Below are 17380 nucleotides of genomic sequence, written 5' to 3' on the forward strand. Positions count from 1 at the left end.
TTATATGACTTTGCATGGGGTTGTGTTTGAAACATTACTTAGACAGCTATACATCCCAGTGGGTCAGAGATAAAAAAAATTTGCTGGGACCACATTGGATGAAATAGCAGCCTCTAAATTATTTCTTTTTCATGAAAGATCTTTCTTGATCCATATTTCAGCGAATGAATTGCTTACTTGAACCAATGAGAAAACCAATAGATTTTTTTTTTATTCAGCAAACGACAGATTTAATGTGCCACCCCACCATGCATTTAATGTGTGATGTGCGATGCACAGATTTATAAATATTTAAATTGATGCTTGACAAAGTTTCAACATTTACTGTTTACTTCACTTAATCATGCAGGTATTTTAACTGCACTGTATGACTTTCAGAGTCATTATTTTGACACCAGTTCAGCCCACATTCCTTACATATCAATTGGGATATCATTCCTTTTGTAAGAATAACAATGGACATTAATAACCATATACCTATTATCGTCTCTAGCTATTTTATTTAATTGAGAAAGCTAGGTTTAGGACCAAAGTTAAAACAGTGGATGCATTGATAGATATCGGATAGATCCAAGTTTCTGGATATTACTTTCAGAAAATGAGGACCTAGTGTGAACACACTGAAATTCCTAAGTGGAATAGACACTGACAATGTTTAAAACAAAGACAGGATTTTAATTTCCAATTCCAGAACTACAAAAGTACTGAAATATAATTGCATTTTGCACCCAATATGAGTTTTCCCTACCATTTGATATGGAAGCATATCTAATGTCCTTTATAAGCCGGACTCTATTCCATCATTTATGTAACAAACAAAATGATTCACTCAATACATTACTGTATAGTATATGAATCTTATCCAAAACCATTCTACCTTATGTAAAAAGAATCACACTGACACGATTAAAATGTGATCATCCTGCAGATAGAGAGTCGCAAGAGTGAGCACAAGCCTTCAACTACAGAGCAGTGATCGAAGTCCAATTACATATTAGATAGACAGTCAAAATAGCCAAGTAGCTCATGCTCGGCCTTTTAGCTATTCAATTTAAGGAAGTGGACAGAAAATTTGTAAGCCTTAAGAGCTGATTTAAAAAGCAAGTCTGAAGTCGAACAGAATCATTGCCAACTGTGTCATCTAACCGCCTGTCGACGATCCAAAAAGGACTTGGGTAAACATATCTTTCAAGTCAGTCACTGGTTTACTGATCGATGACTGCTGTGCTTTCTTTGCAGTTTGACATAAATCTATGACAGTGATGCATAAAATGTTCATCACATGGACATAAATCTGAATGGGACTGTCCTATCTTAATACTGAATTCAGTTTTATACAATTTGAGTACCCTTACATTGTATTGTGTATTATATTTGCTTTAATCTGACCAAAATAACCACTCAAGATGGGCAAGTCCCATTCATTTAAAACTTAACAGTGGATCCAACCATACAATATTGAACTGAAACAGCCTACCTGCTGTCACGAGGTAGGAATCTGGTTCGTTAACATCACACACAAAACTCTGGGCTGTTGAAGAAACCACTGTTCTGGCAGTCGTGCGGAGTGTGGATTTTGAAGCTGCATTGCTGGCAGCCGCAGTTGTACCACCACTGGTTGGGGTGGCTGAGAGATTGCTGACTGGGATTTTGGTGGTTGTTGCAGCCAACAATGTCACTGGGCTGGGATCGGAAGAGTTCCCAATTGGTGGGGGAGATGTAGTCAGCAGGAATGAAGTAGCAATCCAAATGCTTTCTGTCGATGATGGGAAAATATCTGGGAAGGTATGTGGGGCTGAAGTGGAAGAAAAAGAATATGGCATTTCTACAGTTGAGCTTGGAGTAACCACAGGATCTGTGGTGATAGCATATGTGGAAGCTAGAAAACTGGAACTGATTAGCATTAAACTTGACAAAGTATGCACCAAACTTTGAGTGTATTCAGCTTTTGCAGTGCTAATGTCTGGGAGACTTGATTCAAAAATGGATGGCATCAATGTGGACTGTATTGCTTCAATTGAAGGTGACACTGCCTCGAAGAAAGGGGTCATATCTGAAGTACTATTAGAATAGGTTTTGATTAAGGAAGACTCAAGAATTACTGCAAGATTTGTATGGTCAGTAGTTACTGCCAGGACGTTCAATACTGTAGGTTCTGGTTCTAGAAATGTGGACTCCAGTGTTAAACTGCTCAACAACTTTTCAAGAGTCATCGTCTCAAACACAGCCAAAGTTTCCAGCTGTGGTTCAAATAAGCTTAAATATTCTGTCGCCAGACCACTACTCGATTTTGTTGCTAAGTCACTTATCAATGAGGAAACCAAATCCAAAGGTGGTTCGAGGCGGCTGGTCAGTTCAAGGGATTGACTTGCCAAGAAATCTGTCAAGTGTGTAGTCACTGGTGGAGGATAACTTGCATTTTCGTTCAGAGGTAAAGGTGGTTTCAGATTCACGCTACTTACAGTGAATGGCAAGTCCTCACTAACTGTAGGTGCCAATGTTGGGGTTTCATTCAGCAGCTGTGAAGGACTAACTGTGCTAATATCTAAATTATTCTCAAATGACGAATACAACGATTGACTTGAAGCATGGGTAGTTGCAGGACTAATACTGCAGTAAGATGAGATAGTCAACGATGGCACAGACAAAGCTGTGAATCTTGAAGAAACTGTTGGAACTGGCCTTGTTAGAAAATGGGTGTCGTAGACTTCAGATTCTAGCAGTTCTGGATCAAATGAATCAATGACCAAACTGGATGCCAGAACAAACCCAGCAGTCTTTGATGCACTAAGTGTTGTAACTTCCAGGTCATCGCCTGATCCAAAATCATTACCAAATGACGCGGTGTGAAAAAAGCCAGATGGAGAAAGTATAGCTCCATGAGTAGAGGATGATGTAAACAGATGAGTAGAAAGCACTGGCTCATTAAACTCAGTCAGCATCGCTCCACCAGTTACTGAATTACTACTGTTGGATAAAGCAGCATCAGATGTTGGCAGTCGAGGTAAGCCAAATGTTGAACTTCTTTCAGGAACAAGTTCTGGTGTTAAAGCGTTATGGACCAAAGTTGCAACATGATCAACAGATGATTCTCCAGTGATTTCAAACTTTTCTGTGCTACTTAGGAATGCAATTTCATTTGAGGCTGAAGCTATCTCATTTTCCCCAGTGAGGTCTTTCATAGTATAAAGAACAATGCTCTCTGTTCTATATGATGTGGTGTCAATGTAACTAAGCAGAGCTGTTTCACTGTGCTCCATGCTGTCCAAATCTGACAGTACTGTACTTATGGTGGGTTGCCATGTGCCATGGTTACTGACTGCAATCAAAGAGAATAGTGGACTTGCAGGTTCAGATAGTTGTTTGCTTGGTGTCAGAGTAGGTATGTCCGACAATGTTAGAAAGGGTACTGGGTAAACCAAGGTGGAGCTGGAGAGAAGAGCCGATGAGATGGGGTGTTCTAATGATTGCCTGGTGGTACTACTTCTCAGAAGACCAAATGGAAGCACTGATGATGTTGGTGTAATTGAATGCATTGATGTAGTTGTTTGGTACACTTCAGTCGCCATTGTAGCTCTGGATTCCGATAAAGGGGCAGCTTCTCGGTAGTTATGAACGGCTGAAGATTCTGGGTAATCAGACAGCACAACCTTCCCTGACCAACTGAGGTCTCTTATTTGTGTTCTGGCCTCTTCAGAATTCAGATGGATCCCTTCTTTCAGGTTCAAACTTGACTGCAGGGCTGATTGCACAGAGGTGCTGCTTATTAAGGCCCCATCCTCCTGTTTCATTAAGTCCACTGAGTCATTTAGTCCCAGACTTTGCTCGTGTATCCTGCCCGACAATAATGCATGGTCAGAGAAGTGTCCATCTGCAAGAGAGCAGAAAACAAACATTAAACAAACATTCAGTGTGAATGAAACATGCCAACATGTAAAACATATTTTGTGAATTTTGGGATTATCTTGTTCGATTTATTGCTGAATAATTTCGTAGGCAAGACCACGTTGAATAGTTCAATGTAAGCACTCATTTCCTCATTACGTGGGGATGGCGTACGAATTCACCAACATTAAATAACTGTGCGTACAAAACATTTGTAAACACAGCAGTTCTGAAGTCACAAACACAAACTGAAGTAAAGTGAACATTTTCAAAGAGTACAAAGGTGCATTTTGACCATCCAACCAGGACCATTCCTGGTTTCGGGGAAGGTCCTTGCAGGATAGCAGTTGCAAAAATGCAGAACAGTGGGGAACCTCCCATGCTCTACTTTGAATAGTGCAATGGAATCTTTTACATCCATCTGAACAGAGTCAAGATCTTGCGCCTCATTTGAAAGATATCACCTCAGACAGTCCAGTACTCCACTAAAGTGTCAGTCTGTATTATGTATTTCCAGTCTGGACTGGTTCTTGAACCCGTAACCTTCTGACAAAGGAGAAATTGCTACTATTAAACCCAGGTTGACACTTAAATGACATAGGAGAGAATGGACAGAGCTGCAGACAAGATCCAACTTGGTATCTGACTCGTACATGTTAACTGAGACAACTAGCAAACAATGACCAAGAGCATCATAGTAGCTGATACACATCAAAAAAACTGACAGCTCAATGACGGCCCTGATTACATGCCTTATGACGAGTGAAGACGAGCAATTTAACAGTGGTGGCCTGTCTTTGACCAGGAGCACATGCAAACCTCAATCCCTTACAAATCTGGCACTTAAAGCCCAAGCAACTCAATTCTATTTTCACTTATATTTTTTACCCTCTAGTTTGACCAGTTTGCATTTCATGGGCCTGGAGTTTTGAAAAGGTCAGTTGTTAGCATCGTTACCCTATTCGAGCACCAACAAATGTCAGGGCTCCAGGTCCAGGAGACCAACGGGAGTTCAGGCTTCCGGTTAGGAGACTGAGGAGGCCTGGTTTAGGCCAGATGACCAGCGGGAGCCTCTGCAGGTTACTGACACACCCCCAAGGAGCCCCAGCAATTACTGATATGCTACTGGGGAGCCCGAACAATTACTGACACACTCCGGGGGGAGCAACAGTAAATTACTGACACTCCAACGGAACCAATTCAAATACTGGCATCCTCCTAGGGAACCAGTGCAAATATCAGCACATGCCCAGGGAGCTCCGGCGAACACCGGCACATTCCAGAGGAGCCCCGCGAACAATGAAGTAAAACGTCACAAGGCATGTCACAGGAGTGTTATCAAACAAAATCCAACACCGAGCCACATAAGGAGATATTAGGACAGGTGACCAAGAGCTTGGCCAAAGAGGTAGGTTTTAAAGGAATGTCCTAAAGGAGGAGAGTGGGGTAGAGGGTAGAGGGGTTTAGGGAGGAAATTCCAGAGTTTAGGACCGAGGCAGCTGAAGTCACGGCCGCAATTAACAGCAATCATTGAGAAATGGCTGTGGCAAGTATAAGGTAATTGTTGAATGCAGCATATGGGTGAATTGCTTACAGTGATGCTATCGTTAAGTATATATCACGTGAATTATGTAATTTCCCAATTCAAAGACTGAGGTGACAAGATTAAAAAAAAGCTTAGAACAAACAAATATCACTCAGTCCATCAAGCATGACTCTTTCAGTCTCTGCAGAATTACGTCAATCACAGACTTGATAGCCTAATTTAGAGATTAGCATTTTGTATGTCACACATACAGTCCTCCACTCATTTTATTCCGACACAGACCAATCCCAAAAATTATAACTGTAAACAGAAATAAAACGATATTCTAATCAACAGTTGAATACAGGACAACAGCAAGTCAAAATGTGCAATTACTACAGTAAAATAGGTGTTTACGCTCTGAAAACCCAATGCCACATTTTATATTGTCTGGTTGATGGAGAAGCAGTCGAAAGCCAATTGTATCTTGAAAACAATCAGCTACAAAGACTAAAAATGGGGAAAATGCAATCAGAGTAAAGGTCATGTTTTGATTGCAGAGCATGCAAGACTGCTTATATTATCAAAGCCATCCCTCTCACTGGAAATTGAGGTTGAAACAAACTGTTCACAACCTTGGTGTCATATTTGACCCCAAGATGTGCTTCCAACCAATATCCGTGGTATCACTATGACCACCTATTTCCAACTCCGGAACACCACCCGACTCCGCCTTGTCTCAGCTCATCTACTGCTGAAACCCTCATCCATGCCTTTGTTGCCTCCAGACTTGACTATTCCAATGCTCTCCTGGCCGGACTCCCACCTTCCATCCTCCATAAACTAGAGGTCATCCAAAACTCTTCTTCCTGTGTTCTAACTCGCACCAAGAACCGTTCACTCATCACCCCTGTGCTCGCTGATCTACATTCCCGGTTAAGCAACGCCTCAATTTAAAATTCTGATGCCTGTTTTCAAACCCCTCCTTGGCCTTGCCCCTCCCTATCACTGTAACCTTCCCTGGCCCTACAACCTTGGCCTGCGCTCCTCCAATTCTGGCCTATTGAGAACCTGGATTTTAATCACTCCACCATTGGAGGCCGTGCCTTTAGCTACCGAGGCTCTAAGCACTGGAATTCCCTCCCTAAACTTCTCTGCCACCCTTTCCTCCTTTAAGAAGCTCCTTAAAATCTACCTCTTTATGGGGTGAAGTTTCGGGCCGTGCCTTGAACGGCGCAGCCCCGACCTGGACGCCCATTTTTCGTGCCCGAAAGTGCATCAAAAAATACCTTCAGATTCTCCGGCTCCCTGCAGGTCCTTTGGAGCTTGGCGCAGTGCGCACAGAGCAGCGAGGGACGGAGCAAGAGAGTGGCACCGATTCGAGAAGTAGTAGAGGGTGGGGCTAATTTAAATGAGACAACGTCATGCTGGCAGCCTTGCGCGTGCGTGTTGGAACATTGGTACTCGGCCATTTTTAAAGGGACTTGAAGAAAAGTGTTGATTTGTCTCGTGGACCCCTGGAAAGGCTTGGGATTTAATTTTGGTGATTTTTTTGTGTCTGAAGAAGTGCTTTTAGCAGCACTGCCGCCGCCCCCCCATCGCGTGGCCGAATGGCCTCAGCCTCCTTCGCAGCTCGAAGGCTGCTGCTGCTTCACACAGGTAGGAACATTGAATATTTTGTCTTTGCTTTGTTTATAATTTTTTATTCAGGATGGCTCTTTATTTGTATAAGTAAGACTGTTGAATGCTTGTAGAATTTAATTACTTCCCTTACCCCCCGTTCCCTACGCCTGATTTGTAAAGTGTAGGCAAGGTTTTTCTGAGCGTACAAAAATCTGCACTTACTCCATTACTTACACTACTCCATTCTAAGTTAGTTTGGAATAAGTTTTCACTGCCTAAACTTTCAAAACAGGCGTAAGTGGCCGGACACGCCCCCTTTTGAAAAAATAATTCTGTTCCAAAGTGAAACTGTTCTAACTGACTAGAACTGGAGCAAACTAAATGCCGAGCATTGCAATTTCTAAGATACTCCATTCTAAACCAGTTGCTCCAAAAAAAACAGGAGCAACTCAGGCCGAAACTTGACCCCCATGTATCTCCTAGTATCTCCTTATGTGGCTCGATGTCAAATAATGGGATGGTGACTGTTATGTAATGATGTGTGTATCGTCCCAGTACCTTAAACGTAATGTAAGTACTATGCCACACCACAGAGGGCGCTGCGGTGGGAAACCCTGGTAGTGCCTGAAACAAGGACTATACAAGGGTGACCACCACACCTGGGAGGCACTCTGGAGCTGAACAATAAAGGACGAAGGTCACAGCAGTTAGATTTACACCAGACCGTGAGAGTCAGTGATTTGTGTGCTACATACACCACATTGGCAACGAGGAAGCGGACGAACTCCACGCAACCATGACTACTCTGGGCTCGCTAAAGGATTTTACCGTGGGCAATGATTGGGAGGCCTTTACGGAAAGGCTCGAGTACTACTTCACAGCAAATGACCTGACGGAGGACACATACGCAATGAGAGAGAAGCGTAAGGCGATATTGCTCTCCAGTTGTGGAGATGAGGTTTACTGTCTCATCAGGGATTTGCTGGCACCTGGGAGCGCCAGGGACAAGTCATACGAGGAGCTAACTGAACTCATTCGTGACCAGTTGAAACCAAAGGAGAGCATCCTCACGGCCAGATACAAATTTTACCATCACTGCAGACCCGAGGGCCAGGATATCACCAAATATGCTGCGGACCTCAGGAGACTCGCGGCGCCATGTGATTTTGGGGCACACCTTGACGAGGCTTTGCGGGACGTTTTCGTTATGGGAATTGGCCACAAGGGCCTCCTTCACAAGCTGCTGGCCACGGAACCCACAGTCACTCTGACAAAGGCCATCACCATCAGCTGGGCATATATGACCTCGACTTGCAGCACCAAGCAAATGATCCACACAGTCTCAAACCCGGCAGGCACTGTCCACAGGATAGCGGCCACCATGGACAAAACTGCAGAACGTGGCTCTGCCCGGGGCAGAGAGCACGGACCTCGGGATCCTGGAGCTCTGAGTCCGCCGAGGGGGGCCAATCAAACAGCACCATGCTGGCGCTGTGGAGGGGCTCACCGGTGCAGGTTTGCGGAGTATACGTGCAATACCTGCCACGTTAAAGGCCACCTTCAGCGTATGTGTAAAAGAAATCGGACGCACCGTGTGGCTGAGGAGATGGGAGATGATCCACTGTTCAGCGAGGAGCAGGTAGAAGAAGATGAGGTGCTTGGACTGTATACGTGCACCGACGATTCGCCCTCAGTGATAAGTGAAGTAAAAATCAACGGAGTTCCAGTGAGTATGGAAGTGGACACGGGCTCGGGTCCGTCGTTGATGAGTCGGAGAACTTTTGATAAACTGTGGATTAACCCAGCTGCATGACCCAAGCTGGTCCCGGTCACGACGAAGCTGCGTACCTACACCAGGGAACTAATACCTGTTCTCAGCAGAGCGATGGTGCAGGTATCCCACCGGGACGAGATGCACGCTTTACCTTTGTGGGTCGTTGCAAGCGATGGGCCGACACTCCTCGGCCGGAGGTGGATGGGGACAGTCCGTGGGAGCTGGGAAGACTTCATTCCTCCACATGCTGCTGCTCCCCGGGGTGCTGCCGTGCTCCAGGTCCCCAGATAGCAGCGCCGACCGAGCTGGAGCTGCAGCCTCAATCCACCCACAGGCAAGTCCCAGCCCCGGACCTCACACAGAGACCCTGCAGCCTTAATTCCCACAGGCAAGCCCCAGGCCCAGATCTCACACAGAGATCCCGCAGCCTCATCCCCCACAGGCAAGTCCCAGGTCTGGATCTCACACAGAGACCCTGCAGCCCCAGCCCCCACAGGCAAGCAGCCCTGCACAGAGGGGCCCAAGGGGGGGGTGGGGGTTGAGCCGGCGGGGCGCTGCGGGAGGAGTGCTGAGGGATCCAGGGGCCGGCGGTTCAGAAGGAGCTGGTAGCGTTGGTCGGCGGCCATGGCAGCCGCGGGGGGACGCGGCAAGTGCGGCCGCTGGAGAGGCCACAACGGCCGCAGGAGAGGCGGCAAGTCAGGTGGCAGCGGAGGGGAGCGGAGGCTGCGACGGCGGAGGGCATTCGGAGCGGCAGAGAAGAAGATGGCGGCGGCATCATGTCGGAGCTGCAGAGCATCAAAGATAGCGGCGCCCAAGGAGAAGCCTCGTGGAATCCTCCTGCATCAAAGATGGCGCCTTAAAGAGGAAATGCACCCGGGAGTCTTAAAAGGGCCTTACAAAGAGGTGGTCCCCACAAAGGACTTCTGTTAGGCAGAGCGAGTCTAAAATGAGCAATGTTAATGTGAGATAGTGAATTTATAATAAGAATTACCTTTTTTATGCTGAATGGCCACTGTATTGATGAAGTACAATTAATGATAGCGGCTAACAAGAAATCAAGGTTCCGCTACCAGTCAATAACCAGCTAATGTACCAGATAATATGTACCATACTAACGCACTGTCTATGCCCACCTGCCTTCCGTTGGACAAGTGTGATGTTATGTAACGATGTGTGTATCGTTGTCCTGCGTCCAGGTGTGGGGGGGGGGGGGGGGGGGGGAAAGGTGATGTTATGTAATGATGTGTGTATCGTCCCAGTACCTTAAATGTAATGTAAGTACTATGCCACACCACAGAGGGCGCTGCGGTGGGAAACCCTGGTAGTGCCTGTAACAAGGACTATATAAGAGTGACCACCACACCTGGGAGGCACTCTGGTGCTGAACAATAAAGGACGAAGGTCACAGGAGTTAGACTTACACCAGACCGTGTGGAGTCAGTGATTTGTGTGCTACATACACCACAGTGACCAAAGGCTAACTGTTGAACCCCAACCAACAGCACTGACCAGGGAACCTGGGACATGCTGGTCTGTATTGCTGAGATACACTGTGCCATTAAGGGAATGGGCTAGATTTATTTTCTTTCAGGTTTGGCGGATTGCTCATCAGCGAGCTTTATAGGGAAGTTTTTAAGAAACAACAACTTGTATTTATATAACGCCTTTAACGTAGTAAAACATCCCAAGATGCTTCACAGGAGTATTATCAAACAAAATTTAACACCGAGTCACATTCGAAGATAGTAGGAGAGGTGACCAAAAGCTTGGTCAAAGAGGTAGGTTTTAAGAAGAGTCTTAAAGGAGGAGAGGCGGAGGGGTTTAGGGAGAGAATTCCAGTGCTAAGGGCTGATAGAGAATTCAAGCTCTGCAGCCCGGCTGCAGTTTTGAAAAAAACAGACCACATTGCATTAAGTCATCAATCAACTTGACATTTTAGGACCTTTGGGTAGCGAGCCAATTAAAGGTTAACAGACTATCAAATGAGCTAATAAGGTCAAAGAAGGCGAGTTATTTTCTGTAAATTGAACCAGGTATAAGTACAGCCATTTTGGCCATGTGGTCTCAGAAGGTCAAAGGCCTGGCTTAAAGCCAAGAGCTTGTTGCTGCTGCCAGAATAAAGTTACATTAAAACTACAATCGGAGTTCGTATTTCATTGGAAATTAAGAGATCTAACAGAGCCTAGGCAGCTGAAGGCACGACTACCAATGGTGGAGTGAAAAACGCTGTGAATTTAATAAATTTGGTCATTTGTGGGCTATAACCAACGGGTTATCGATTGTGCTTCAGAGATGCAAACCGTGCACGACCCTAGTCCCGCACTACATGGTTGACTCCTAATGACCTTGTGACAACTAGAGATGGGCAATGAATACTTCCTTGCCAGTGCCACCCACTGCTTAAGAACAAAATAAAGATAAATTGAACACACACACACACAAACACGGCAGGCTAACTGGGGTAGAATTCCACAGCACAGAGAACCCTCATGTAGATTACCCAAGTCGTCATTCTTAATAAACATAAGAAATAGGAACAGGAGTAGGCCATTTGGCCAGTCAATAAGATCATGGCTGATCTGATCATGGGCTCAGCTCCACTTCCCTGTCCGTTCCCCATAACCCTTTGTTCCCTTATCGTTCAAAAATCTGTCCATCTTCACCTTAAATATATTCAATGACCCAACCTCCACAGTTCCCTGGGGCAGAGAATTACACAGAATTACAACTCTCAGAAGAAATTCCTCCTCATCTCAGTTTTAAATGGGCGACCCCTTATTCTGAAGCTATGCCCCCCAGTTCGAGATTCCCCCACGAGTGGAAACATCCTCTCTGCAGCCACCTTGTCGAGCCCCCTCAGTATCTTATATGTTTCAATAAGATCACCTCTCATTCTTCTAAATTCCAGTGAGTATAGGCCCAACCTACTCAACCTTTCTTCACAAATCAATCCCTTCATCTCAAGAATCAACCTAGTGAACCTTCACTGAACTGCCTCCAATGCAAGTATATCCCTCCTCAAGGGCTCAATTTTCCCAGTGATTTGCGCTGTTTTTTTTTGAGCAGGCTGCTTTTTTTGGCCTAAGTTTAAAAAACCACAGTTTCCCCAATCAATTTGCACCAGCGTAATTCAATTAGTTGCAATTTTTTTTTTTTAGGTAAGTTTTTTTTTCAGCCAAAGTGGGCATAACCTGCCACCTGCGCCAATTCTGGCCATTCAGGCAAGTTTGGCCAGCTGAGAGTTACTCCAGCGTATGTGGCCTCTGCAGAAAAACCTTCTGGAGAGTAAAGAAATCGGTGCAGGTAAGTGCAGCAGATGCCAACAGCAGCAGCAAGAAAGGTAAGAGAGAGGGAGTGATGTGGAGGGATAAGCGGAGGAGGGAGAGGCGGGGGGGAGGCGAAGCCTTTCGGGTGTAGTTAGGTGCGGGGACCAGGAGGGAGGAGGCCATTTGATCTGCGATAGGGGTGGGGGAGCAGACCGGAAGGCCATTCGGCCTGGGATGGGGCAGGGGAGCGGACCGGCAAGCCCTTCGGCCAGGGCTAGGGGCGGGGGAGCGGACTGGCAAGGCACTCTGGGTCAGGGTCGGCTGGGGGAGTGGACTGGCAAGCCCTTCGGCCAGGGCTAGGGGAGCGGACCGGCAAGTCACCCAGGGCCAAGGTCGGGCTGGGGAGTGGACCGGCAAGCCCTTGAGCCAGGGCTAGGGCTGGACTGGGGGGGGAAGAGAAGAAGATGGTGGAGGAGAAGAGAAGAGAAGATGGGGGGGAGGAGAAGAGAAGATGGGGGGGGGGAGGAGAAGAGAAGATGGGGGGGAGGAGAAGAGAAGAGAAGATGGGGGGGAGAAGAGAAGAGAAGATGGGGGGAGGGGGAGGAGAAGAGAAGATGGGGGGGGGGAGAAGAGAAGATGGGGGGGGGGGAGAAGAGAAGATGGGGGGGGGGGAGAAGAGAAGATGGGGGGGGGGGAGAAGAGAAGATGGGGGGGGGGGAGAAGAGAAGATGGGGGGGGGGGAGAAGAGAAGATGGGGGGGGGGGAGAAGAGAAGATGGGGGGGGGGGAGAAGAGAAGATGGGGGGGGGGGAGAAGAGAAGATGGGGGGGGGGGAGAAGAGAAGATGGGGGGGGGGGAGGAGAAGAGAAGATGGGGGGGGGGAGAAGAGAAGATGGGGGGGGGGAGAAGAGAAGATGGGGGGGGGGAGAAGAGAAGATGGGGGGGGGGAGAAGAGAAGATGGGGGGGGGGGAGAAGAGAAGATGGGGGGGGGGGAGAAGAGAAGATGGGGGGGGGGGAGAAGAGAAGATGGGGGGGGGGGGAGAAGAGAAGATGGGGGGGGGGGGGAGAAGAGAAGATGGGGGGGGGGGAGAAGAGAAGATGGGGGGGGGAGAAGAGAAGATGGGGGGGGGGAGAAGAGAAGATGATGGGGGGGGGGGGGGGAGAAGAGAAGATGATGGGGGGGGGGGGAGAAGAGAAGATGATGGGGGGGGGGGGGAGAAGAGAAGATGGGGGGGGGGGGAGAAGAGAAGATGGGGGGGGGGGGAGAAGAGAAGATGGGGGGGGGGGGAGAAGAGAAGATGGGGGGGGGGGGGGAGAAGAGAAGATGGGGGGGGGGGGAGAAGAGAAGAGAAGATGGGAGGGGGGGGAGAAGAGAAGAGAAGATGGGAGAGAAGAGAAGATGGGGGGGGGGGGGGGAGAAGAGAAGAGAAGATGGGAGGGGGGGGAGAAGAGAAGAGAAGATGGGAGGGGGGGGAGAAGAGAAGAGAAGATGGGAGAGAAGAGAAGATGGGGGTGGGGGGAGAAGAGAAGATGATGGGGGGGGGGAAGAGAGAAGATGACAACGATGCCGGGCCCTGCCGAGGACTTCGGGCGGGGCCCGCAATCAGCCGATGCCGGGCAGCCGATGTCTCTTCGGGCAGGGCCCGCCCCAGCGAGATGCGCGCGGGCGGGCCCCGCCACCGACGAAGAAGCCAGGCCACTACCGAGGACTTTGGGCGGGGCCTGCACACAGCCAATGCCGGGCTGCCACCGCCGCCGACTACTCTTTGGGCGGGGCCTGCCCCCAGCGAGAGGCCGGGCAGGCAGGCCCCGCCGTCGAGGTAAGATGCTCAGGCCACTCGGCCGGGGATAGGGGCGACGTCTCTTCAGCCTGGGATAGGGTCACCGCCTCGGATACAGGACGCCAGGAACTACTGCGCACGCGCGCAGCTGCCGCCACCGTTTTCGGCGCAGGGCTGTAGCTCCGTCCCCTTGCAGCTCCTGCTGCGCAGCGCCGAGGTGGAAATGGGCCTACAGCTATTGGAGAATCGCGAGGTAAGTATTCGCCACAATTTTTGTTCTATAAATTAGGCGGGCCTCTCCGATGTGCACCGTTCTAGCGGGCGGTCGAAACTTGACCCCAATGTTTCCAACTCTAAGTAAACAGACGGAATGAAAGGATACATATGCATTGTCTGCGTTATTACATTTGCATGGGTCTTTCAGCTGTCAGTAGCACTAACAGGTTTTTCACTTCAGCAGAGTCTGAAAAGTAATTAAGACAAAAGACCACAACACAGTTGCTGATGACAGCATAAATAGTCAAGTGTGGCACTTCAAATATTACCTCCAAACAAAAAATTAAAGCTCATTTGGCATCAAAAAATTCTGAAGTGATGACAGAGAAGAACTTGCATTTATATCGCATTATTCACAACCTTAGGATGTCCCAAAGCGCTAGACAAGGGAGTACTTTTTTTGAAATGTAGTCACTGTTGTAATGTAGGAAACATTACATGTAGAGAGAAGTAGAGAGAGGAAGAAAAGGAGACAGGCCAACAGACACCAAATTCTGTACCATACAAGTTAACGAGAATAAGCTTTGAAAGGGAACTCTTGATGTATTCATCTGCACACAGAGGAGTTAGACAATCATCTGAGCTGATCAAGCAATGTGTAGTCAGAATAAATTGAAGGCAGCCTTGAACCAAGCTGGAAGGTAATGTTCAGTTGGCAGATTGCTAACAGTGCAACATTGGAGGAAAGGACATGATTGTGTGTGTTAATCTACAGCAATAAAAACAGTCAGCAACTTGAAAAACCACCAAGGGAGCCCAATAAAAAGACTGGATTTTTTTTTTTACACATGAGAACTGTTACAGTCTTCATTATTCACAACCTCGCACCCTGTAAGCTCTAAAGCCCATGTTATGCACAGTGACAGAGACCGAGTATTGTTTTCCATTCCATCTTGGTTCATTTTTTAACTGCCAGATCAAGTTAAATTACAAAACATCGGGCCCAAATTTCCCCAGCCGCTTAGAGCGGCGTAGTTAGACATGGTGTGCCGACTTCGTGGTGGAGAAACCGTGCCGAAAACTTAACATAATTTGGCCACTCCTGGATCCCTGTGGTGTGGCGAAAGCTGCAGGGGGCAGAGCTTGGGTCGTGCTTGCTCAGCGCAGCCGGCAGGGGGGCGGGGCTAGGGCCCAGCGGGTCTTCGAGTACCGGCAGGGGGACGCATGTCCATTTGTGCATGCGCGCATGTGCAATGCGCAATGGGCCAGGAACCTTGGCAATCGGCCATTTAAAGGGAGAGCGTCCTCAGTACATCAGCAACATTGTCGGTGTGCCATATTAGAAGGTAAGGTGGAAGATAATGTTCAGTTGGCAGATTGCTAACAATGCAACATTGGAGGAAAGGACATGATTGTGTGTGTTAATCTACAGCAATAAGAACAGTCAGCAACTTGAAAAACCACCAAGGGAGCCCAATAAAAAGACTAGATTTTTTTTTTGTACACGAGAACTGTTAGTCTTCATTATTCACAACCTGAGGGAGTGGAAAGGAATGCTGCATAGGTACATGCAAGGTGAGAACTGTGTTTTTTCAACATTACCCGAGTGTGAATCCAATACACCAATGACACAAGAGCATGCAACAAGAACTAAGAACTTCTTGCATGAGGAAGTGGAGAAACTAGTCACTGTCATTAAGAACAGATGGCAGGAGCTAGATATCAGTAAGAGTGGTCCCACAAAAGTTCCACCCAAAGAAATGAGGAGACACTGGAACCTAGTTGCAGAAGAATTCTCCGCAGGGGTGAATACTGCAAGAACTGGAAGACAGCGTAAAAAGAAATGGCAGGACATTGGTCAAGTAGTGAGTATAAGTATTATCTTGAGTTTTAAATGGAATTGCAATTGTTACTGTGATCATCTGTATATGTCCCATCCATCAGAAGCTCACCATGTGGCAAAAATTATATTTTCATCTTTGCAAAAGAAATTGGCCGACAACAAAAGGGGGAGAACTAGAACAAGAGGAGGGCCGCTAAATCTGCACCAACTATCACCACTGAAACAGAGGGTCGCTGCCTTGCTGAGTCGCACCTGCAGAAAAAGAATCAGCTCTGCACAAGCTGGGCCCACACGCGAGGGTAAGGGTCAATCATGAAAATGCATCTTCGCCCTTCAAATCAACCTGCTGACTGGCTTGCTATGCATGAGACTACTCATTCCACCCATCCTGTCCCCTCCTTTCCTGCTAACCATTTGACTGATCCGTTGTATTTTGCAGAAAAAGAAGATAATCCTGAAAGTCAACAAAAAAATCCAGATGCGTCCGCTCCAGACCAAGGCGAGTGGGAGGAGGAGGGGTCCATGGATCTGTGTTCACGGGAGAATGCTGATTGTGATATGGAACAGTCCATGGTACAGGACATCACTCTGCCAGACACCTCCATAAGCTCTACCACGACATTCCTTGGTTTCACACCTTCCGAGGTTGCGGGTCCCAGTGGCGGTGGTGGAATGCAGGTTGGAAAACCCAGGACCCCACCATCCCAGCCTGCACCTCGCACTGGAGAGAACCTGCTAGGCAGACCCACGGCGAGCGGAAGGAGAAGCCGACCAGTCTCTCCTGAGATGCAGCCTTCATCAGATGTACATCAGGTTATGTCATTGGGTGAGGAGACCAATGCCCTTACCCACTCACTCGTGGCCACTGTCAGTGGGGTGCGTGATGAGGTTGCGACACTGTCAGAAGAAATATCAGCACTGAGACGGGAACTGAGGGCGGGCATGTCAGAGGAAGTGCAAACGATGGCAGAGGCCATGAGGGAGCTTGTTGCTGACAATCAAATGCCACCCCCACTGCAATCCCCAAACCAGCCTCTGTTGAGACTCAAGTCGGGCCCCCAGCACCCCCACCCCCGCCCCTATGAGGAAGTGCACATTTCCCGATATGTGGGAGCGATGGGTGCAGCCTTTCTTTGCTGCTGTTGTTGTTCTTGTTGTTGTGGAAGTGCATTGTAAACTTTCCAATAAAAGATTTTTTTGCATTAAAATTGAATCATGTTCCATTATCACCACACAACATTTAAGAACAACTGTTTTAAAAAAAAAAAACATCCCTCACCCCTACAGTCATGCGTGCCTGCCGCCCCTAGCCCTGGCCGAAGGGATACCGGTGCGTTCTGCAGTCGGCAAGGCAGGACTGCTCTATTTTCAGTCGCTGATTTATCTTTCATTTATTTTTGATGATGTTGTGAAGATGTTGTGAAGTTGTTTTGATGTTGTGCTGATGCTGTGAAGGTGTTTCGTGCT

The 17380-nt window shown here is 47.7% G+C and overlaps 1 protein-coding gene across 4 annotated transcripts in view; it reads right to left on the reverse strand.

The window, feature by feature from the left end:
• Positions 1-17380, reverse strand: part of LOC139280891 (UPF0606 protein KIAA1549) — a 376973-nt gene that overhangs the window by 194751 nt on the left and 164842 nt on the right. For all 4 annotated transcript variants that reach the window (XR_011596786.1, XM_070900682.1, XM_070900681.1 and 1 more), the window contains exon 2: positions 1478-3871. Coding sequence is in view for 3 of the 4 variants with exons in the window: in XM_070900682.1 (XP_070756783.1) it covers positions 1478-3871 (2394 nt within the window). In the remaining variant the exon portion in view is untranslated. The remainder of the gene's footprint in view (positions 1-1477; positions 3872-17380) is intronic.

The sequence above is a fragment of the Pristiophorus japonicus genome, chromosome 15 (genome assembly GCF_044704955.1).
Source record: "Pristiophorus japonicus isolate sPriJap1 chromosome 15, sPriJap1.hap1, whole genome shotgun sequence".
Classification (NCBI taxonomy): Eukaryota; Metazoa; Chordata; class Chondrichthyes; family Pristiophoridae; genus Pristiophorus; species Pristiophorus japonicus.